Below are 24,480 nucleotides of genomic sequence, written 5' to 3'. Positions count from 1 at the left end.
GCCACCTCGTTCAGTTCTACCAGGATATGCTTTTCAGTCACTTGCCATTTCGAGCTTGTTTGACATGAAAAGGCTAGTGAACACACTTCCTGAGGAGCAATGGCCCTTTACCAGACAATGAAAATTTCAACGTCATTTTGTTGGCAGTCCGACCACTCGATGCTGTTTCGTGTGTGTTTTCAAACTGGGATCAGTGAAGAATATGAGAACACTCAGAATAGCTTCAGAAGTTTTAGGTCCCTTACTTGAGATTGCACCGTGACATAATTGCAAGGGGAATAAAAACATAATAAAAAGACTAATATCAAGCAAATGATGGGAAGAACTGAAACAAAGAAAAAAATCAGCATCAACCAGAATTGGATACTCTATAATGCATGGGGCCTTTTCACACCAGGCTCGAGTGGGGTCGCCTGTGGGATGCAGGGGCATACTCGGGGTGGGCGGCGCCTATGGTGAGGTCTCGTGTTTGAGACTCCTCACCAGGGGTGATTAATGCGCATTTCACACCGGGCTCGAGTGGGGTAGCCTGTGGGATGCGGGGACACACTCGGGGTAGGTAGCCCGTGTGAGGCGGTACCAATGTGATTTGGGGCCCACGAGGGGGGTTCAGACGAGGTCCTAACGTATGAGATGTGGGGCCCAGGCTATGAGATAAAGGGATTAATTCGTCATACTCCAACAGTTCGAGCTTTTAGAGCACATGGTTAATTGTCCTACATCAAATTGGTATTAGAACGGGAGGTCCCATGTTCGAGACTCCTCACCGGAGATGATTAATGCAGGGGCATTTTCACACCGGGCTTTAGTGGGGCCCCATGTGGGATGCAGGGGCATACTCGGAGTGGGTGGGGCCCACGAGGGAGGTCTCGTGTTCGAAACTCCCTCACCGGGAGGTGATTAATGCGCATTTCACATCGAGCTCGAGTGGGGTAGCTTGTGGGATGCGGGGGCACACTCGGGGTGGGCAGCCCGTGTGAGGTGGTAACCATGTGATTTGGGGCCCACGAGGGGTTGTATTGTATGGAAGCGAATTTCTCAGTTGTATAAACTGAAAACCAAGGTTACACATTTCTTAGACATGTGCTGAACCTGTGACTGCAGAAGATTCTATTGAAAGCGAATCCTAATGATTCATTGGGTGGGATGGCGGAACCAACCAGGAACCAATAAAAATAAAGAAAGGCATTATCGTCTATATATAGAAATGTACGTCTAGCTATATATACGAGATATACAGGTTCCTAGGGATTGTATTAAATAAAAAAAATTCCCTTGTGGATGACGATGATGGTTTCTTCTTTGTGGATATGAGATCTTTTCCATGATGTGTAGCCGGTCAATATTCTGCAAACCTAGAAGACAATTATGCCCAAGGTGACTGAAATTGAAGTTCTAGCAAAATACTAGAGTTGAACTGTTAAATCAGTACTTGAAGCTAATGGTCCTTACCTCCTCCCTTTATAGGCAGAAACAAACTCAGCTTACTGAACAAAAAAGGAAAGCTATGCAGCCCACTGAAGTTACCCGGATTAACTTAAAAATGGAGACCACTGTCTTCATGATAGTTGGTGCACACGGTATCTCCAGGGTGTCCCGTATCCATTACGATATGGCCGTATCGGCCGATACGTAACGGTAACAGCCGACATCGTTACGCGATACGGGGTTGAAACCCCCGTGACCGTAACAGTTGTTACGGGCCTAAAGAAAATAGGAAAAAAAAAATAAAAAATTCTTCTTCTCCTCCTCCTCCTTCAGGATGAAGGGAAAACACACATGTCAGCTTGATCTAAAACTTTTGTAGCCCCCAATAAATTTTTAATGGTGGACGTTTAATTAGTGTTGTTTCCTATGGTGCGGTCCACCTGAGCTTTAGATCTGCCTCATTTTTGGGCTCATACCCTAAAATTATTTGGCAAAATGGATGGATGGTGTGGATATAACACATTCATCATGGTGGGGCCCAAAAAACTTTGATACTCGTGTGCTACACTTCACAATCTGAGTCCCGCCTAATTCGGGCCCTTAAAAAATTGTACACGAGACATGTATTAACTTAAAATTTACCAATTAAATTATGAACCGTAGTTGCTAACTCACAATGCCAAAATCAAATTGTTTGAATAATTTTAATTGTTAATTTGTGGACGCTTATTTTTTAAAATAGGGCCTTTTGATTTTTTTCACGATTCACTATCCAATAAATGTCCACCAATTCATAAGTGGGATAATGCCAATAAATTGCATGAATTTGAGGCTGATTTGGGGCATGGATTGGTCCTCCAAGTCAGCCCCAAATTAGCAACGCCATCTACCTGAATTTAATTTCATTTTTTTAAAGAACTATTTGGAGAAATGATATCAAATTGTTAAGTATATAAATTATATATTTAGAAAATTAAATATATGAATTTTGTAGTCAAATTCAGATTATCTGGTTCATAAATTCATCAGACAGTCCGATACAACTTCTCACTAAAGAGTAGACCATTACACCACCATAAACATCTTCCAATTTATAAATGAATGCATATTTGGAATGCTTAGAATATTCCGGATTTAATCCATATTTTTTTGGCCCAAAAAATAAAAAATAAAAATCACCATTACGGGCCGTTACGCCCCCGTATCGCTGTTACTCGGAGGGCAGCGTTACGCCAACCGATACCGATATAGGATACCTTGATTTTCTCCTACCATCGAAACATGGGTGTGAGTCCAAAATACACTTTGGATTTTGGTTTTAGTCCAAAATGCACAAATACTATCGAAATGTATTTCCAAAAAAAAAAAAAAATCCATTTCGAAATACACTTTGGATTCACATCCATCATTTTAGATGGTTGGAGATATGAGTGGATGAAACGTTGGTGCACATCATGTGCACTGAAATTGTGCCCTTGGACTCTTTTCAGAAAGGTGCATGACATACTTCATTCAATCACATGTAGGTACTTGATTTTTCTTTTTTTCTTTTTAAATTTTAAATTATTGCTCACAGTGCCTTTCTTCTATTTCAGGTGAATGCAGAAGAACCTGTTTTGCAGGCCTTTAAACTGATGAGAGAAAAGGGTGTTGGTGGACTCCCAGTTGTTGAAGATGATGGAAGGAAGGCTATTGGAAATATAAGCATTAGAGATGTCCAGTTCCTTCTAACCACTCCTGACATACATAAAGATTACAGGTATGCACTTCTATTTTTCCCTGTTATTCGAGTGTCTTACGCCTCATTGATGCCCAAAAATTCCTCAAACGTCAAATCATGTCTTCCTTTCATTCAACTGAACACATGCAAAGAATGGTTCCTGGTTCATTTCCATGGGACTGGTGAGGTCATAACATGTCCATCAGGATTGTGATATTATAGTCATTTGGGCCCATTTGGGTAGGGGTTCCTGCAATCAGGTTAATGTTTAATCCTGATTTTGGTGGGCCCATGCTCCCCATGTCGAGTTGCACAGCCAGAGAGTTTTTCCCCACTTAATGACAATTTTCAACCCTTTTAGTTTTTTAAGTTTCCAGCAGAAGTTTTTTGAAAGGTGATGATTTATTGCTGAAAAGCAGGCACAAAGCCAAAAAATAAGAAAGAAAAGCAGAAAGCAACAAGAAACAAAAACAGAAAGCAACAAGAACAAACAGGAAACTAAAACCGAAAATGAAAACCTAAGAAACTAAATAAATACAGCAACCAGTCGTCCCATGACTAGCACCAAGGCCCGTAAAAACCAACTAACAAAGGAACCCAATCCCTAGAGAATACCAGTACTATGGAGAAAACCCCTGCCACAGACACACTGATATTCCTAAAGCAACGATCGTTTCTTTCTTTCAGCCCAAATAGCCCACAAGACAGCCAAAAGAAGGGTTCTCCATTTTCTTTTCCCAAGGCCTCCCCCAGGCTCCCCATGCCAGTTATAGAACAGAAGTTCCACCGAATTTGGCACCAACCAGAGACTCCAGCCATACGCAGAATGCTCCACAAATGTTTGAGACAAATGGACAGTGGATAAAGAGATGGTCCACTGTTTCTTCCCCATGAAGACATAACAGACAAACATTAGGGAGGAGAAACCCTCTTTTCCTCAAGTTATCGACTGTCAAGATGCTATTCCTTCCCACTAGCCACCTGAAAGCTGCCACCTTGGGGGTACACCATTGGACCACAGCGGACCCATGTGGCACGAAGAAAAGGAAACCTCCAGGATGGAGAGAGATTTGTAAAACAATCTAACAGAGAACATCCCTGATCCTGAAAGAGACCATCTGATAGCATCTTCTGGGCTTGGAGATGGAGTGAAAATCTGCAAACGATCAAGAAGTTGAATAAGCTCCTGAAGTTCAGAATTAGACAGATTTATTCTAGTAGGTGGAATCCAAGTCCCACCCCCTTCATCTTCAACAAAACAGTCACTAACCACAACATTAGGATTATTAGTTACAACAAAAAGAGAAGGAAATGAATCGGCAAGAGTGGAAGTACCACACCAAGAGTCCAACCAGAATTTTATTCTCGTACTGTTGCCAAGCGGGGCTATCCTTGCTATACTTTTCCAATTGAAAGAGGCACGATGTAAAGATGATTGTTTTGTCCACCATCCTTGATGGTATAAACCATATTTGGCAGCAACTATCTGTCTCCAAAGACTTTCCTTCTCTGATCCAAACCTCCAAATCCATTTACCCAGGAGAGCTATATTTATGGTCTCAAGATTCCTAATGTTTGCTCCTCCTTCAGAATAAGGATTGCACACCTCACTCCATCCAAGGAGGGGAAAGTTTCCACCGACCTCCCTAGATTGCCAAAGAAAATGCCTACGAAGTTCGTCAATCTTATGGATCATATCAGTGTTTCAAATAGCGCCCGTAGCGTAGCGGTAGCGTACGCTACGTAGCGTAGCGTGGCCGTAGCGCTACATAGCGTCCCAAATAGCGTAAATCCCCTGTAGCGCACGCTACAAGGGTCGTAGCGTACGCTACAGCTACGTAGCGCGTAGCGTTCGTAGCGTAAGCTACAATCTATTTTTTTACTATTTTAGTTTTTTTATTATTTTTTCACGTGTTCTTTGTTTCTAATGTTGAGCAATGTGACACTTGTATTGTACTTGATACTTTTAACCCACGGGATTTTTATTTCTTTTCATAATTGTGACTTGTGGTTTCAATTAGACATTATTAATTAAAGTGGTTTACTTAGGAAGTTGTTGATGTGATAATTATTTGATTTAGCTTATATATGTGGATTGGCTTTTGATAAATGATAACTAATAACTTTTTTGAACATGCTTATAATTGATAAAATGAATCATCTTTTAGGCATTTTTATATTTTTTTTCCCCTTTTTTTCCACTATTTATTATATTTATCCTATTTTTAAATTAAAAAATAGAAATATTGTGTAGCTTACGCTACACGCAACGTATTTACGCTACCCGCTATAGAGGGCTGAGCGCTACGCATCACGCTACCGCTATTTAAAACATTGGATCATATAGACTTGGGGCATTTAAATTCAATCTGCCTCCCCAGTGACAGAAAATTCAATTTCCAGTTCGAAAGCTTCCTCTCCATTATTTCGATCAAATTATCCCATAAAGCTAAAGCAGGTTTACCAATGCATAGGGGCACACCAAGATAAGAAGTGGGAAGGTAGCTTACCTTGCAACCAATGGAAGTAGCTAGAGATACAATTACCTCACTAGGGATATTGATCCCAAAGACTTCACTTTTAGAAAAGTTAAAGTTGACTTTCAAACTTGATACAACCTCAAACCAGCAGATAATCATCCCTAGAAAACTAACCATATAAGATCATCAACATCGCAAAACAGAAGTGTATCATCAGCAAATTGGAGGTGGGTGTTTGGGAAGTGGAAATTTTCAACCATAAAAACCTCTAAAAAGGCCCGCATCTTACCCCCTAGATAATATTCCCACTTAGAGCTTCGGTAACAATAACAAAAAGGAAAGGGGACAAGGGGTCACCTTGCCCAAGCCCTTTGGAAGCTTTGAAATAACCAAAAGGAGATCCATTAACAAGCATCGAGAATTTTTTAAAAGAAATACAAACTCTAATCCAACCCTCCATTTAGGCCCAAAGCCCATTCTTTGTAACAGATAGTCCAAAAAGTACCAATCAACATGGTCATAGGCTTTTTCAAAATCCAACTTACATATAATCCCTAATTTCTTTGCCTGAGCACAAGAATGCAAACATTCAGCTATTAACACACAATCCAGAATCTGACGATCTTCAACAAAGTGAATGGAAAGGGAGAGATAACCTTAGGGATTACCATCCTAAGCCTCTGGCTCAAAATTCTGGAGATAATTTATGCGGGCCACCAAGGAGGCTAATAGGGTAGAAATCCTTTAGATTTTGGGCACCTTCCAGCATAAGTAGTGAACAAGATAGAGAAACTCCACAGGGACTACCTCCTATGGGAAGTCTATAATTATGTGTTTCATTTCATTAATTGGAATGGGATTCTAAAGCCCAATTATTAAGATTGCATTGGAATAAGTAAAATCAATCAAAAGAATTAGGATCTATTGGTAAAATGGTGGTAGAGATCCAGTGAAGAACAAGTGCTTTGGAGGAAAATCATTGCCTCTAAATACGGAGATTCAAAAGGGGGTTAGACCCCAGGTTTGGTACTAGTATCAAGGGGTCATGGGTCTTTCATCTAGAAATCCATAACAAGATTCAGGGCCCGTTTGATAAAACTTAGCACTTATCACAGAATTTTGGTATTTTCAGTGAACTTTCCTTATTCAGGGCGTTTGGTAAATTCACGTAATTAAGTTCTTAATTTCAATTTCCACTAAAAAATGAGTTTTTTTTTTTTGTTTTTTTTTTTTAGCTCCCTCTTGACTTATTACTTAACACATAATGCGATTAGTGATTTTTCTCCGTATCATTAATTTAAAAATGACAACAATGTCTTTCCTCTTCTCAAAAAATGACAACACTTTTGGGTCACCTTATAAGGTCTGATCACAGAGATGTAAACCATTAATCTCAAAATACCTTTCAAGCCCTTCAAAATGAGTGGTCACTCACCTAGAACGAAGATCGGAGCGTTCAAATCTTAGATGTCAAAGTTGGTGTGTCATTGCACATCCAGGCCACGTGCAGCAATAATGTTTTGACATTTTAGCCCATTTTTCAAGGTGCTTTTAGATTCCTTTTGTGAAGTGGACTGCACATCTTCTAATACTCATTGGTAGCTTCAAAACAAATGGTCACATGTCACCAAATAGAGATTGGAACATTGATATCTCTTCTACGTTGAAGTTGGTGTGTTGTTGCACATTCGGGCCACATGTGTGATAATAATTATCTTAGTGGCTAAGTTTTCAAGGTGTTTATATATGCCTTTTGTGAAGTGGACCGCACATCTTGTAGTACTCATTGGTAGCTTCAAAACAAGTGGTCACATGTCACCAAACAGAGATTGGAACATTGATCTCTTCTACGTCGAAGTTGATGTGCTGCTGCACATTCGGGCCACATGCGTGATAATAATTATCTAACTTTGTGGCCAAGTTTTCAAGGTGTTTCTAGATGCCTTTCATGAAGTGGACCGCACATCTTGCAATACTCATTGACAGCTTCGAAACCAGACTCATATCCTACACGGAGATGAGAGCGTTGATACACTGAAGTTAGTGTGTCGTTGCAAATTGGGCCGTGTGTGGTAATAGCTATTTAACTTTATGGCCCAATTTTCAAGGTGTTTCTACTCTCCTTTCGAGATGTGGACTGCACTTTCTTACAATACTCATTTATAGCTTAAAAGACAACTAGTCGCATGTCTCAAATGGAGATTTGAGCACCAAGATCTTGGACATACAAAATTGTGTTGTCACATGTGCTAACAATTTTTATTTATTTTTTTAAATGCAAAATCTGATGTCAACTATTGGCATCCCAATTTTTGGCATTTTTTGTCTCCTTTGGGAGACCTGAGCTTTTCGTGACATCTAGCGCTTCGAGCTCTATGAAATCAAGGAGTTGCTTGTCCAAACCGGGGCATGGATCGTGACAAAAATGAATGTTCAAGATGGCTTGTTCTTTTAGTGGACTATATATCTTCATCCGCTCGTCAAATAAGTGGGTTTCTTGATGTGTTCTTTGAGATGGTCTGGTTGGATTGGACCATACCCAACCAGATCCAACCAGATGAGATCGTGGCCATTCGATCTTGTTTTATATAGATCTGATTCAATTTAGGTTAGCTTGGGTTGAAAATTATTCCCTAGCCCAATGAATTCCCACCGAACACATCTGATGGTTCAAAATGATCAAATGGTGGGCCAATCAAGGAGATGTAGATCATGGACATCTAGGCTCATTGCATGGCGACATCAAATGATGACCTATCACACTCAGCCCATATCCAAGCCCAATATTTGGGCGGTCTTGATTCGCACGTCACACCTACTAGATATCTGATGCGGATCTTGCACGTGCATGACCTTCAGTCTCTCATTACCCGCAATTCACCATTGAACTTCCTAAGATAGTAAAGATTAAAACTTATAAATTGAGTGACATTCTCTTACTGGAATGCACAAGAGGAAAGTATTAAAATTGTATTAGATTGGGCATAGGTGCACTAAATTTAGTAGGATGGCAATAGCAGGTTTGGTCTCATACTTTACAAAAGATAGAAATTTAGACAATATGGGCAAATATGACAAATTGCCAATTTTCAAACATTTGTGGTTTATGTTTACCAAACAAGTTTTTGTGAAGGAAAAAAATGATCATTTTTAGATATCAATATATTTTTCAGACAAATTACCAAATAGATTTCTCAATTATTAAGTACTAAAATTCAGCACTTAAGTTTTCCGCACTTCAATTAAATTTTCGACCTAATTTTTCAGTTTACCAAACGACACCTTAGTGACATGTACTATTGGGTAGCTCAAACAGTGTCGAAGGATGTGAGATATAATGTGGGTAATTATGAATAAATTGCTTTTGGGAATATCTTTAGTTTGATGACCTTCTTGCCATGAGGTTCGTGCCGCCGCACTCCTAGTCTTGTGGTGTATGTTCACTCCCCAAGTATAGGGTTGTGATGTAGTAATAAACTCGGTAAGACCGAGGTCGAATCCACAGGGACTGATACCTGTACATTATCTGAAACCAAGTAGAACTAGAACTAGACTAAGATGTGATCTAAACCAAATAGAATTTAAGGAATAATTGTGGAATAATTATCTAAAACTTAAGAAATTCAGAAGAAGGAAACTAGGATTTCAGAGGATCCACTTGTAGAGATCAGGGAGATCTTATGCCTGCATCAAGGATTATGGAATTCAAACTGAACTTACTTGATCTGGTTTTCAAGAGATGAAAGGTATATGAATTAGAATGGATTCCATCACCAAACCATGCCCAGGAGACAAAGTAAACAACAAAATTAAACTAATTACCAACCAACCAACAATGTATGAAGATCAGGAAGAGTACTGTCATCCTACCATGCCCATGGAACAATGATGAACAACAGGGCTTCCTGACTTCATAAACATAACAAAAAAGAGGAAAAAGAAATATTCAAAGCCATTGCAAACCCATTGTAATTTCAGTCACAACAGACCATTAAAGACTGAAAAGAATATTCCTTTAATAATCAACCTAAAACCAAGTTCAGTTCAGAAATTTTAACTTAAACGCATGAAACAGTATCTCCCATCTCGCTACAGGCTTCAGCTCTTAGCCCTAGCTAAGAGGTTTAGCCACACATGATTGGCCTAAACCCAAAGCAAATAGAAAAAGAAAACGAAAAAGAGAAGAAGGGAAGAAGACAACTTATTGGCTTTCTCCCTCTCTCATATTCCAGCACTTTCGTCTTTTCTTCCTTTCTTTCCCGCTCCAATAGCCAAGCCGATTGTCATCCTGTTCCCGTGCAGCTCTCTCTCCAGCCACGTCCAGCAGCCAACGTCTCTGCACCCTTTCTCTCTCCGTTTCCCTTTCTCTCCCCAAAACCGAGAGCTCCAAAGCTTTTCCAGCTTCTTCCGATCCAACCCAAGCTCCCTCCTTTCCAGCCACGGCCTCCTTTTTATATCCTCTGAGCTCTCTCTTTTCTTCCTTTTATCCCTTGCTGGGGACGGAGGAGAGAGGTGGTTGTATTCGAAACGGAAACCCATCTGTTTACGCAGACAGAGCTGACGCAGCCGAGATTTTCGCCGCCGGAAGGATGACGTGGTCGGTGATGTTCACCGCGGATATCTTCGAGCAAACTTCCTTGCACGGTCGGTTTTCACTCCTGCTCCATCCGAATGGCTTGGATCATCATGAGGTTTGATGATGGTGGCCCACCAGAGTCGACCGTAGCTTCCTGCTGCGAAACAGAGTCGCCGCAAGCCGACTCTGCCACATGCGATGGCCCATTTGTTGAGGCCGAGTTGAAAATCCACTCCGTCCATTGAATGAAGAATGAAAAGTCAGGTGGGAATGGCTGGTTTCGGATCAAACTTGGTGTGGCCCACGGATTTCTTTGTTGCACCGTCTATCCTGCGTTTACATGCACTCTACCTGTGTGTGTCTGTGCATGGGACAAAAAGGAAAGCTAGGTGACGGTTTTGGTCACCTTGCAGAGCATATGGACAGCTCTGATTATCGAACCCTGTGATGGATGGGGCCCACTACACGAAAACGGACGAACAGCGTCCACCCGCTGTTCTCTGTATGCGAGAAGGATCGGGTCAGCGGCGCTGACTCGATCGGCTTAATTCGGTGCAACGAGAGTGCACTCACGCACTATGCACTGCTGCTTCCCATAGGGTCCACTTCAGTGCTTCAGATGCAATCTGCTCCATCCATCCGATCTGCTAGTACATTTAAGGGGTTGAGCCCAAGTTTGAAGTTTATCCAGAGATCCGGTGGGCCCCAAATCGCTGTTCTATGGGCTGATCTAACTGTTGGGTCACTTTCATAGTGATCTGAGGGCTGAAATTTGATATGTACGGTTAATTTATGGCCCTCAGGCCATGCATGCAGTTTTGAGCCAATCAGATGGCGGGAACTATGTGATCTTGCATTCTTCACCAATTTCGGGCCTCTTTAACGTAAATGACCTGATTTTCTCGGATCCCTGGCATGTAAATTCTTCAGTCTTGGTTCTCTGGAGTGCGTCCCTTGTTCTGGTGACTTCGGAGCATCAAATCCATGCATTTAGCACCCTTTTTCAGTCCATGCTCGTAAATACACCTTGCATCACAAACACGATTAAACTGGTGCATTAAATAGTATCATGTCCATAAATTCAGGTAAGAATTGGGGTCTAGTATGCAATATTTGACCCTCAACACAACCCCCAACCAGCATTTTGCTAGTCCCGAGCAAAATATGCGAAAAAATAAGTTGAGAATTACCAGACAATTTATATGAATTCGAGTGATTTTTGAAAAACACATCAAATACTAGAATTTTAAGGTTCATGAATGTTGGCATTACTTCCTCCTGAAATCAAGTTCACAGTAAACTTCATAATCAAGCTCAAATATTAATCCATTAATTAGAACGATTCTAAATATTGAGTTCCATGAGTGTATAGTGCAATCTCGGCTTAACATTATTAAAATTCACTTCTCTATTTCAGGATATCATTGGTAACCACAAGAGAAATCATGATAACCAACACCTAAACCAAAGCTTGATTCATTCTTCCAGCTTTTGATGATTTTTACACTATGTCAACTTGTTTAAAAGTACAGCCAAGGAGGAGAATCGAATCTACACCTATAGGGAGCAAACCTATGGTAAAGACCGGTCGCCAAAAAGTTTATGAATGTCAACCTTGGGGAATCAAACCTTCACCTATAGGGAGCAGACCTATGGTTAAAACCATTCGCCCAATCTTTTCAATTTCTCAAGTTGGTTCCTTTCAAGCTCAGTGATTACCAAATTAATCCTTCATTATCGAATGAAACCTTAATGTGTAAGCGAGATGTGACATGTAAAATTATGATTCACTCAATGTTTAAAACTTCTAATCATGGATTAATAGTTCTAACTTAACTGTGAAATCTAATAAATAGTTGAATCCAGAGTCATCAATTCCAACATCACTTTATCTTGTAATTCTAAATCCAAGATGACCGTCAAAAATCGTTTCGAATTCATACGAAATTCTAGAAAAATTTAAAAATTTTCACAATTTCTGCTCAAGACTAAGAAAACACTGATTAAGAAACCTAATCTCCCACCCCCAACCTAAAATCTACATTGTCCTCAATGTAAAAGAAATAAGCATGCAATGCACATGAGACAACGGAAATATAAGAGGAGTGATGAAAAGATAGTACCTGGACAAAGGAATCAAGAGGCTTTCCAAAGATATCTACATAAGAGCGGGTCAGCACAAGAGAGAAACCAACAAAAGTAAAGACAAAATCCTACCTATACCACTTTCGCAGGTGCTTTCGATTGCATTTAGCATATGCAACAAGCCTTTAAACCCCTAAGTTGCCCCTAGTGGACGAGTTGTAGTCTCGTGAGGGTTTGCAGTAATGTTACCCACAAACATTGAACTAACTAATGAAATGAAGAACTGGGTTGCCTCCCAGGAGCGCTAAGTTTACCGTCTTCAGCCAGACAAATAAAGCAACTACCCTAGTCCTATGAAAGCGATAAACTTACCTATACCTCCATCAGACTAGGAGATCAATCCTGGTAAACAGGAGCAATCAGGGACATGGACATGTCCTCTGAATCATATTTCTCGACAAATAGTTTCAATCGATGTCCATTGACTTTAAACTCCTTGCCATTGTCGGGATCTCTTATCTCAACGACCCCATGAGGAAAAACAGTAACAACAATGTAAGGGCCGGTCCAACGAGATCGAAGCTTACCCGGAAAGAGATGTAATCGAGAATTGTACAAAAGGACCTTCTGACCAGGCGTGAATGATTTTCGCAAAATGTGTTGGTCATGAAATGCTTTCATCTTGTCCTTGTAAATTCTCGAATTATTGTACGCATCATTCCGGATTTCCTCCAGTTCATTCAATTGAAGTTTGCGTAGCGAGCCAGTGTTGTCCAGATTGAAATTAAGATTTTTGATCGCCCAGTACGCTTTATGTTCCAGCTCCACAGGCAAGTGATAAGCTTTCCCATAGACAAGTCTAAAGGGAGACATTCCAATAGGGGTTTTAAAGGCAGTACGGTATGCTCATAAGGCATCGGTCAATCGAATTGACCAATCTTTACAGTCAAGGTTAATCGTTTTCTCCAAAATGTGTTTAATTTCCCTATTAGAAATCTCAGCTTGCCCACTTGTCTGTGGGTGATATGGGGTGCTCACCCTATGAGAGATACCGTATTTCTTCATTAAGCTCTCGAATGGTCTATTACAAAAGTGTGAGCCCCCATCACTAATGATGGCTCGAGGCGTTCCGAATCGAGAAAGGATGTTTTCTTTTAGGAATTTAATGACCGTGCGATGGTCATTAGTTCGACACGGAATCGCTTCGACCCATTTAGTGACATAATCCACGGCGAGCAAAATATACGGATTTCCAAACGATTGGGGGAATAGTCCCATGAAATCGATGCCCCAACAATCAAATGCTTCAATGATAAGAATGGGATTCAAAGGCATCATATTTCGACGGGACAATGCTCCCAATTTCTGACAACGCTCACAAGCTTTGCAAAACCCATGAGTGTCCCTAAACATAGTGGGCCAGTAAAAGCCACACTGCAGAATCTTGACCGTAAGCAGAAAAGTGACCACCACAGGCTTGTGAGTGACAGAAGAAGATGACGCTCTGATGCTCATCGTCTGGTACACATCTCCTTAGGATTTGGTCTGGGCAATATTTAAATAAGTAAGGATCATCCCAGAAAAAGTTGCGCACCTCGGTGAAGAATTTCTTCTTATCTTGCGCAGTCCACTGTGTCGGTATGGCACCTGTAGCAAGATAATTAGCAATATCAGCAAACCAAGGTGAATGGGAGACTCTGAACAGTTGTTCATCAGGGAACATGCCATTGATATGAATCGTCTCAAGGGACTCAGAAGTATTAAGGCGAGAAAGGTGATCGGCCACTACGTTCTCTACTCCCTTTTTATCTTTAATTTCCAAATCAAATTCTTGGAGTAGAAGGATCCATCGTATCAAACGGGGCTTAGAATCATTCTTCGAAAGAAGATACTTAAGTGCCGCATGATCTGTGTAGATAATGATCTTGGATCCAATCAAGTAGGACCTAAATTTGTCCAAGGCGAATACTACAGCTAAGAGTTCCTTTTCCGTAGTCGAGTAGTTCACCTAGGCAGAATTTAAAGTTCTACTTGTGTAATGAATGACGTAGGGCCTCTTATCTTTTCTCTGGCCTAGGACCGCCCCAAGAGCATAATCAGAAGCGTCGCACATAAGCTCAAAAGGAAGGCTCCAGTCGGGTGGCTGCATGATAGGTGCAGTGGTTAACGTGCCCTTAAGCTTGGTGAAAGCTTCCTGGCATTGCTCAGTCCACTCATATGGAGCATCCTTTTGAAGAAGAGTACATAAAGGACGAGAGAGGAGGCTAAAGTCCTTTATGAATCGCCTGTAAAATCCTGCGTGTCCTAAGAAGGATCGCACGTCTCTGATGTTCTTGGGTGGAGGTAGGTTAGAGATAAGATCGATTTTTGCCTTATCTACCTCGATTCCCTTGGACGAGATGATATGCCCAAGGACAATTCCCTTCTGAACCATGAAATGGCACTTCTCCCAATTAAGTACCAAGTTCTTCTCTTCACATCTTTTCAGCACACATTTAAGACTTTCCAAGCACTTACTGAAAGATGGACCGTAAACAGAGAAATCGTCCATGAAGACCTCTAGATATTGCCTCACCATATCAGAAAAGATACTAAGCATACATCGCTGAAAGGTGGCAGGGGCATTACATAGCCCGAATGGCATCCTTCGATAGGCAAAGGTGCCGTAGGGACATGTAAATGTGGTCTTTTCCTGGTCTTCAGGGGCTATCTCTATCTGGTTGTAGCCCGAATACCCGTCAAGGAAACTGTAATAGGAATGACCAGCTAACCTTTCAAGGATCTGATCAATGAATGGTAAAGGAAAGTGGTCTTTCCTCGTGACGGTATTCAACTTCCTGTAGTCAATGCACATTCTCCAACCAGTAGTGACTCTAGTTGGCACGAGTTCATTATTAGCATTGGCTACGATGGTGATTCTGGACTTCTTAGGGACCACTTGAGTTGGACTCACCCATTGACTATCAGATATAGGGTATATAATACCCACGTCCAATAGTTTAAGAACCTTAGCTTTAACCACTTCCTTCATGTTTGGATTTAGTCTACGTTATGGTTGCCGAGCGGTTTTTGCATTATCCTCAAGATATATGTGGTGAGTACAAATCGAGGGATCGATTCCCTTGAGGTCCGCTATCGTCCATCCCAGGGCTCCTTTATGCTCAAGGAGAGTAGATATGAGCATACTCTCCTGTTCTTTCTCCAGGTGGGCAGAGATCACCACCGGGTATGTCTCATCTTGACCTAAATAGGCATATTTCAAATCAGAGGGCAAAGGTTTTAGGTCAAGCTTCGGTGGCTTGAGGTTAGACGGTAGAGGCACTACATCGGTTTGTGGCAATTCTTCAAATTGTGGCCTCCACCGGTTAACTTCAAGTACCGGTGCAGTATCAAGCAAGGCACACGTCTCCCTAATCATGTCATCATCAAAATCATGGGAGTGGGCCAGGCACGTCTCTAAATGGTCGGAGGATAAGGTCAGAGGTGTCGTATCTTCCACGAAAGAGTCAATCATGTTAATGTCGTGGAAATCGTCATCATCCTCTAACCGCCCCGTTATTGAAAAAAATGTTTGACTCCAATGTCAAATTTCCAAAAGACAGTCATGACACCATTCCTGCAATTGATAATTGTATTTGACGTGGCAAGGAATGGGCGACCAAGAATGACGGGAATCTGAGTGCTCATATTATTGATGGGTTCGGTGTCCAGGATGATAAAATCTACAGGGTAGTAAAATCTATCGACCTGGACTAACACATCCTCAATTATCCCTCTTGGTACACAAACAGAGCGATCAGCAAGTTGTAGTGTGATTGGGGTGGGTTTTAATTCACCCAAACCTAACTGTTTGTATACCGAGTAGGGAATCAGATTGACGTTCGCTCCTAAGTCAAGAAGTGCGTGATCAATTCGATGGTTCCCGATTACACATGATATGGTTGGGCTACCGGGATCCTTGAATTTCTGCGGCACGTCTTGCTTCGGGATGACACTCACTTTCTCAGTCAAGAAGATTTTCTTTTGAATAATTTTCCGTCTTTTGGTCGTGCATAAGTCTTTCAGAAATTTGGCATATGAAGGAATCTATTTCACGACATCAAGTAGAAGAATGTTGACTTTCACTTGTTTCAACACCTCTAGGATATCCTGAGAGTTAGAGAGAGGTTTTGGTGAAACCAACCGTTGGGGGAACGGAGCAACTGGCTTCTCTAGAAGTTCCGGTTCTAATTTTTGTGGGGCATCACTGGATCCATCTTTGTTGTCCTCTTCTGGTTCTTGAGGCTTTTCGGGCCTAATCGGAAGAGTTTTATCAATGATCTTTCCACTCCTAAGAGTGGTGATGGATTTAGCGTGCCCCATCTGATTTGAAGAGCTGGGATCATTAATCTCGTACTGCGGTTTAGGATTGGGGAGAGGTTGTGCAGGAAGCATCCCCTTTTCTATAACCGTCATACGAGAATCTATCTTTTGCATAAAATCTGTAATTCCCCGCATTGCCTGCGTCAGCTCTTGTATGGAATTTTGAACCGGTTCCTCTTGAGGTTTCACTTGATTTGGATTTTGATTGAAGAAACCTGGAGGAGTAGCCGTTTGTCTATTCCTCGAACTAAAGTTTGGATGATTTTTCCAGCCAGGATTGTATGTATTGGAGTTAGGTCCAGTAAAAGGTCTTTGATAGTTGTTTACGGCATTGGCTTGTTCATTCAACACTCCTCGAAAGGCAGGTATTGTAGGACAGTTTTCAATTGTGTGAATGTTGCAATCACAATTTCATTAACCTTATCCTTCTTTCCTTCCATGGCCTCAACTTTCCTTATGAGCGTAGTCACTTTACACTTAAGATCATCTTCTTCTTTTAAGAGATATAATCCACCTTTCTCCTTTAATTGAGTCGGCCTAGACGTGGTGTTCGCCATTGGGTAATAGTCCCATGATTGTGTTTTTTCAGCGAGACTATCGAGGTAATCCCATACCTCGTCAACATCTTTGTTGATGAACTCTCCATCATAGAAAAAATTTGTAATGCGCCACGTTTCAAATCCGTGTTGTGGGCATGAACTGACCAAATCTTTGAACCTTTCCCAACATTGGAAGAATGTTTCATCTTCCTTTTGGGCGAAGTTCATGATTGCTTATCTGAGGGTAATCGTTTTATGATGTGGGAAGAATTTTTTTATGAATTCCCTCTGCATGTCGTTCCATGTGCCAATGGATCTAGGACGCAGTGAATGTAACCACGTCTTAGCTTTCTCTTTTAAGGAAAAAGGAAAGAGTTTCAGCCTAATTGTATCCTCAGATACATTAGGAAAACATAATGTAGCCATAATCTCATCGAACTCTTTCAAATGTAAATATGGACTCTCTGATTCAAGTCCATGGAATTTGGGAAGGAGTTGGATAACTCCTGGCTTGATGTCCATTTGCCTGTGTTTTCAGGAAAAATCATGCATGAGGGCGTACTCACTCCCGCCGGTTGTAGATAATCTCATAAAGTACGAGGCGGGGGTGCCTGTTGCACCTCATTCTCATCTTGGGTATCCTCTACCCTGGGTGGGAGTAGAGGGGGTTGGTCTTCAGCCATAACTTCAATTGACTCAGGGGATTTCGAGTGGTGTCTAGTCCTGCTATGGATAGTCAACCCCTCAACCAATCCTCCTTCAGTCAAGAGACATCGAGTGTCGTCACGGGCCCACTTGGGTATGAAACACTCACAGCCCTCAATTAAAAATCTAATCCTAAGAAAGGAAAAGAAAATCTAGAAAGAAAGAGAGAGAGAGTTGGAAAGAAATTACCAAATTGGAGTCCTAAGTTAAAAACCTGCAAAATAAAACAGAATAAGTTAGATTCTAAAAAGAGAAGAACAATCCTTTAAAAGAAAAATAGCAGTAAATTAATTTCTAAAAGAAGGAATTCCTAAAAGAAAGTGGAAATTTCTAAAATAAATTAAGAAAGACCTAAACTAGAAAGTAAATTATTAAAAGAGAACTGAAAAATAGAAAGTAGAGAAGGAGCTTACCGAATTAGAAATTTCTATTTTAAAGGCCTACAAAATAGGAAGCTTAGTTTTTAAACAAAAATTCTAAAAATAAATTAGGAAACAAATTAGATTTTAAAAGAGTTAAAATTAGAAAGTTACTAAAATAAAAATAAAAAGTTAATTTCTAAAAAGGGAAAGAAATAACCTAATTTCTAAAAATAAACTATTTCCTACAGAAGGGAGGATACTAGAATTAGAAAATTTCTAAAATTTAAACCCTAATTCTAAAAATAGGAAAAAGTAGAGAGATTAGGAAGGAATTACCAATTGAGAAACTTATGTCAAGATCATATAAAAAGGAAACAAGTTAGTTTTGAACTTAAATAAAAATAAAAATAAAAATAAAAAAAAAAACTAAGGTTAGTAAAATCCTAATCTTAAACTAATCCTAAAACCAATTAATTTCAGAGAATCGTAACCGTCAGTCCCTGGCAACGGCGCCAAAAACTTGTTCACTCCCCAAGTATAGGGTTGTGATGTAGTAATAAACTCGGTAAGACCGAGGTCGAATCCACAAGGACTGATACCTGTACGTTATCTGAAACCAAGTAGAACTAGAACTAGACTAAGATGTGATCTAAACCAAATAGAATTTAAGGAATAATTGTGGAATAATTATCTAAAACTTAAGAAATTCAGAGGAAGGAAACTAGGGTTTCAGAGGATCCACTTGTAGAGATCAGGGAGATCTTATGCCTGCATCAAGGATTATGGAATTCAAACTGAACTTACTTGATCTGGTTTTCAAGAGATGAAAGATATATGAATTAGAATGGATTCCATCACCAAACCATGCCCAGGAGACAAAGTAAACAAATAATTAAACTAATTAGCAACTAATCAACAATGTATGAAGGTTAGGAAGGGTAATGTCATCCGATCATGCCTAGGAGACGATGGGGAACAATAGGGCTTCCTGATGTCATACACATAAAAGGAAAGGAACATGCTCAAAGTCATCGCAGACCCATTGTAATTTTAGTCACAACAGACCATTAAAGACTGAAAAGAATATTCCTTTAATAATCAACCTAAAACCAAGTTCAGTTCAGAAATTTTAACTTAAACGCATGAAACAGTATCTCCCATCTCGCTACAGGCTTCACCTCTTAGCCCTAGCTAAGAGGTTTAGCCACACAAGAATGGGCTAAATTCCAATTAAAAAGAAGAAGAAGAAGAAGAAGAAGAGAAGAAGGGAAGAAGACAACTTATTGGCTTTCTCCCTCTCTCATATTCCAGCACTTTCGTCTTTTCTTCCTTTCTTTCCCGCTCCAATAGCCAAGCCGATTTTCCTCCTGTTCCCGTGCAGCTCTCTCTCCAGCCACGTCCAGCAGCCAACGTCTCTGCACCCTTTCTCTCTCCGTTTCCCTTTCTCTCCCCAAAACCGAGAGCTCCAAAGCTTTTCCAGCGTCTTCCGATCCAACCAAACTCCCTCCTTTCCAGCCACGGCCTCCTTTTCTCCCCCTCTGAGCTCTCTCTTTTCTTCCTTTTATCCCTTGCTGGGGACGGAGGAGAGAGGTGGTTGTATTCGAAACGGAAACCCATCCGTTTACGCAGACAGAGCTGACGCAGCCGAGATTTTCACAGCCGGAAGGATGACGTGGTCGGTGATGTTCACCGCGGATATCTTCGAGCAAACTTCCTTGCACGGTCGGTTTTCACTCCTGCTCCATCCGAATGGCTTGGATCATCATGAGGTTTGATGATGGTGGCCCACCAGAGTCGACCGTAGCTTCCTGCTGCGAAACAGAGTCGCTGCAAGCCGACTCTGCCACATGCGATGGCCCATTTGTTGAGGCCGAGTTGAAAATCCACTCCGTCCATTGAATGAAGAATGAAAAGTCAGGTGGGAATGGCTGGTTTCGGATCAAACTTGGTGTGGCCCACGGATTTCTTCGTTGCACCGTCTATCCTGCGTTTACATGCACTCTACCTGTGTGTGTGTGCATGGGACAAAAAGGAAAGCTAGGTGACGGTTTTGGTCACCTTGCAGAGCATATGGACGGCTCTGATTATCGAACCTTGTGATGGATGGGGCCCACTACACGAAAACGGACGAACAGCGTCCGCCCGCTGTTCTCTATATGCGAGAAGGATCGGGTCAGCGGCGCTGACTCGATCGGCTTAATTCGGTGCAACGAGAGTGCACTCACGCACTATGCACTGCTGCTTCCCATGGGGTCCACTTCAGTGCTTCAGATGCAATCTGCTCCATCCATCCGATCTGCTAGCACATTTAAGGGGTTGAGCCCAAGTTTGAAGTTTATCCAGAGATCCGGTGGGCCCCAAATCACTGTTCTATGGGCTGATCTAACTGTTGGGTCACTTTCATAGTGATCTGAGGGCTGAAATTTGATATGTACGGTTAATTTATGGCCCTCAGGCCATGCATGCAGTTTTGAGCCAATCAGATGGCGGGAACTATGTGATCTTGCATTCTTCACCAATTTCGGGCCTCTTTAACGTAAATGACCTGATTTTCTCGGATCCCTGGCTTGTAAATTCGTCAGTCTTGGTTCTCTGGAGTGCGTCCCTTGTTCTGGTGACTTCGGAGCATCAAATCCATGCATTTAGCACCCTTTTTCAGTTCATGCTCGTAAATACACCTTGCATCACAAACACGATTAAACCGGTGCATTAAATAGTATCATGTCCATAAATTCAGGTAAGAATTGGGGTCTAGTATGCAATATTTGACCCTCAACAGTGTACTCTAGTTAGCGATTCATATGAGGCTTTAGGGACGACATAATGTGGTTGGTTCGATTTTGGATAAAACTTTGGGCTTTCGAAATTGATATGGATTGGTGATTTTGAATGGATTGGTGCCTTATCCGTATGAAGAGGACAATCATGTGTGGGCTCCTTGCTCTAAAGGTCGAAAGATTCAAGAATTTCTCAAGACATTGCACCTAGCTATAAATCCTTAACCACCTCAGGCGGGAAAAAAAATAATAATAATAATCCTAAACCACCTAGGGCAAAAGCATGGGAGACGCCCACTCCTTGTGTGGAGCCTTTCATCCGAGCTGCAACTGCCAAAAAGATATTCTCCAAAAGCATAATGGTGCCACCCACAGTACATGCATGACATGCAGGAAGGATGGTAATAATGGGTCGGTTGTTCATTCAATGTGAAGCGGCTTGGTATGTTTGGCCAACTTCTTTAGCCTCTTTGACATCAAAGGTGGGTTCTCGTGGGTTTGGTTGAGGACCTTGTGGATGAGTGGCATAGAGGTCCTCTCAAACACTGACATCAAGTTTTGTGGAAAAATGCTTCGCTATGTGATTATGTGGGGAAATTGGAAGAAACGCAACAGAAATTTTCAAGACAAGTCACCAAGCTGGGCTCTTTTGGCAGTGCAGATAAAGCTGGCTTTAGCAACTTGGGGTCGTGTTTCAAAAGTATTCAAAAGGGGTTATTTTGGATCTCCTCCTTTAGTGGAGAGTGATCATTAATGATCATCAGCACTTGTCTCGAAAGGTCAACCCTTGAAAACCTTCTAAATTGGGTTTGTGGGAACTCAATCATCGATGTTAGTTATTTGGGTAGGAGTGCCCAGTATAGGTAAGTTTTAGAAGATAAACTTGCTATTATAATTACCTTTTCATAGCCGGCGAGATGGGCATGCTAATACAGTGTTAGTGTTGGCAATTAAAACCGGGCTGGAGATCTTTGCGAATTGGGTAGGCAGCCCTCTCGTTGTTGAGGGAGATTCATCTTCAACAATTGATGGGCTTCTGGGAAATCCCCTTGGAATTTAGCCTTTACCTGAAATGACCTAAAGATGCAATTACATTCCATGGGAAGGATATTCAGGATATCAAATATAATCGATGCCCAAAAAAACTTTTAGATAGAATATTTCAACTTACTGATTGGTAATTATAAAGAGGCTATGGTGAACGTTCATGTTAAAAGCAAAAGAATCAAATTATCTCAGGGTTGAAATAAAACTGTGAGCTTTTATTTGTTGTCTTTCAACCATATGAAGTGAGACTTGTCATATAAATGGTTTGGATCATTGTAAGATGACCCAAATTCAAAGACTGAAGTCCCGGCATATGTATTGCAATACCACGGGATGTATTTGAGCAAACCTCTAATTGTGATTAAGCAGGGAAAGGCCTGTTTTGCCATAGGAATATGACTTGGAGGTCACTGTTCATCCCGATTTTCTGGGATCTCCTCTATTTAACAATTCCAGTCATCAAATTGATAGGCTTTTTCTGTGTTGCATATGGCTATATTCTACATCCTTTTGCCAGTAAAGGCCAGATGGCTATGATTGTCTGATGGGGGGCGTAGGTCAACCATGCTGCGGCACCAGAGGAATGTTTCATGTCCTTGAATGGTGGGCTCCACATGTACAGTTCTAAATGCTGCTACTATAGACTGCCCATTGAGTATCGTATATTTCTTACTCTTCATATTAGTTTTGTCGATCCTCACCTCTATGTTGAGGCTTGGGTTCAATCTGGACCAACTCCATTAATGCACAACTGAATTGAGTTGCAAATATTCAATTTCTTATGAGGGAATGCCAAAAGTTAATGATATTTCCCAGCATTCATAATGAGGAAATAGCTTTCAAATTGCAGTTCTACTGATAAACTCTATTCGATTTGATAATGTACCCAAACGAACCCTAAAAGATATAACTGAACGTTTTCATGTGTCTATTCAGATCCATCACAGCTAAGACCTTCTTGACTGCCATTCGTAGCTATCTGGAGGGACATGATGACACTTCTTCACCAATGCTCCTTGGCACAATTACATGCCAGAAACATGAAACTATCAAAGATGTGATCCTGAGGCTCGACTCTAAAAAGATACATCGAGTTTATGTCGTCGATGAGGAAGGGAATCTTGAGGGTGTGATTACCCTCCGAGACATAATCTCCAAGCTAGTACATGAGCCTCCTGGCTACTTTGGAGATTTCTTTGATGGCGTTGTTCCTCTGCCACCAAACAGCCGAGTCTGAGAGATAACAAGTTTGATGTAGGATCGGCCGCTTCTTGATCGGGTAGCATAGTTGGATTGGCTGTGAGATATGCAAGAAGGTGATGTTGTTGTGGTCTAAAAGATTTGGATGTCAACTTTTGTAAACTCTCTCTCTCTCTCTCTCTCTCTCTCTCTCTCTCTCTCTCCTGTTTTGCTTTTGTAGAACTGCAGCTTTTTCTCTAGAGATGTCTGCTTTACATAATGAGGTGTTGGGTTTTGTGGCGATGGCGGTGGAGGCGTAAGTACGGTGTGGTTGCTATGTTGGTTTTGGCAGTGGTGCCAGTCGGCAAGAGATTCAGTGGCGGTGGGATGGACAGTGGAGATGTAAGCTTGGTGTGGGTGCTATGGTGGATTTGGCAGTGGTGCCACAGTCAGCAGGGGATTCAGCGATGGAGGTGGTGGAATGGGCGGCGAAGGCGACATAGGTGGTGAGTTTGGGGCAAGTGGAGGTCTTGGCCATTGGTCATTTTGGTCATTTCACATCCACAAATGCGCCATGATGGCAGTCATGGCATGGATAACGAGCATTGACAGGAAATAGTAGTGAAGGAATATGAAAATAACAAAACTGAGGGGAATATCTGCAAATCTCAGAAATAGAGGAGGCTATGTGAAAAAAAAAACTTGGATTTAGATGGACCTGTACAATTTACTGAATATGTCATCCTTTTGTTGCATATAATGATCAATCTGACCGTTCAATTTATTTGTGACAGCATTGGTGGGCCAGTGCCTGATTTTCACAATAGGGTGGCACTAACCCATCTAATCACTTTGTTTTTACTGTCTCTCACTCTTCAGTTCTGATTCTTTTCAGCCGTCTAAAACTCGGCACATGGTTCATCCAAAGGGTGGGTCACTTAATTGTATGGCCTTGATCCATTGCCTCTGCATGACTCAATGGTCGTATCTGCTGATTGGAACCTGCAGCTAGAATCATATCCTTTCCTCCGTTGGAAGGATCCTCACAATCGCATATTTTGACAACAGGGCTGAGAGTACTATGTTAGTTGTCTACCACTCAAAAAATTGCAGCGATTGCATACATACAGTAAAAATCTCTATGTATGGAGCATAATCCAAAAATTGCATTGGGAAGAACTACTTTATACCCCCAAGTTTGGAATGCTAATTGATTTACT

At 41.3% G+C, this 24,480-nt stretch overlaps 1 protein-coding gene and 1 non-coding gene across 2 annotated transcripts in view; both read left to right on the top strand.

The window, feature by feature from the left end:
• LOC131239506 (SNF1-related protein kinase regulatory subunit gamma-1) overlaps window positions 1–24,123 on the top strand; it is a 31,725-nt gene extending 7,602 nt beyond the window's left edge. The window contains exons 5-6 of the mRNA XM_058237238.1: window positions 3,024–3,187; window positions 23,018–24,123. Of these exons, the coding sequence (XP_058093221.1) occupies window positions 3,024–3,187; window positions 23,018–23,318 (465 nt within the window). The 3' untranslated portion in view covers window positions 23,319–24,123. The remainder of the gene's footprint in view (window positions 1–3,023; window positions 3,188–23,017) is intronic.
• On the top strand, window positions 17,330–17,436 carry LOC131241647 (small nucleolar RNA R71). The gene has a single exon (XR_009169206.1). It is a non-coding gene; the product is annotated as a small nucleolar RNA R71 (small nucleolar RNA).
• Window positions 24,124–24,480: the final 357 nt, after the last annotated feature.

The sequence above is a fragment of the Magnolia sinica genome, chromosome 3, assembly GCF_029962835.1.
Source record: "Magnolia sinica isolate HGM2019 chromosome 3, MsV1, whole genome shotgun sequence".
Taxonomy (NCBI): Eukaryota; Viridiplantae; Streptophyta; class Magnoliopsida; order Magnoliales; family Magnoliaceae; genus Magnolia; species Magnolia sinica.
Note: the sequence above shows the minus strand (reverse complement) of the source record. Positions and strands in the feature narration are given on the sequence as shown.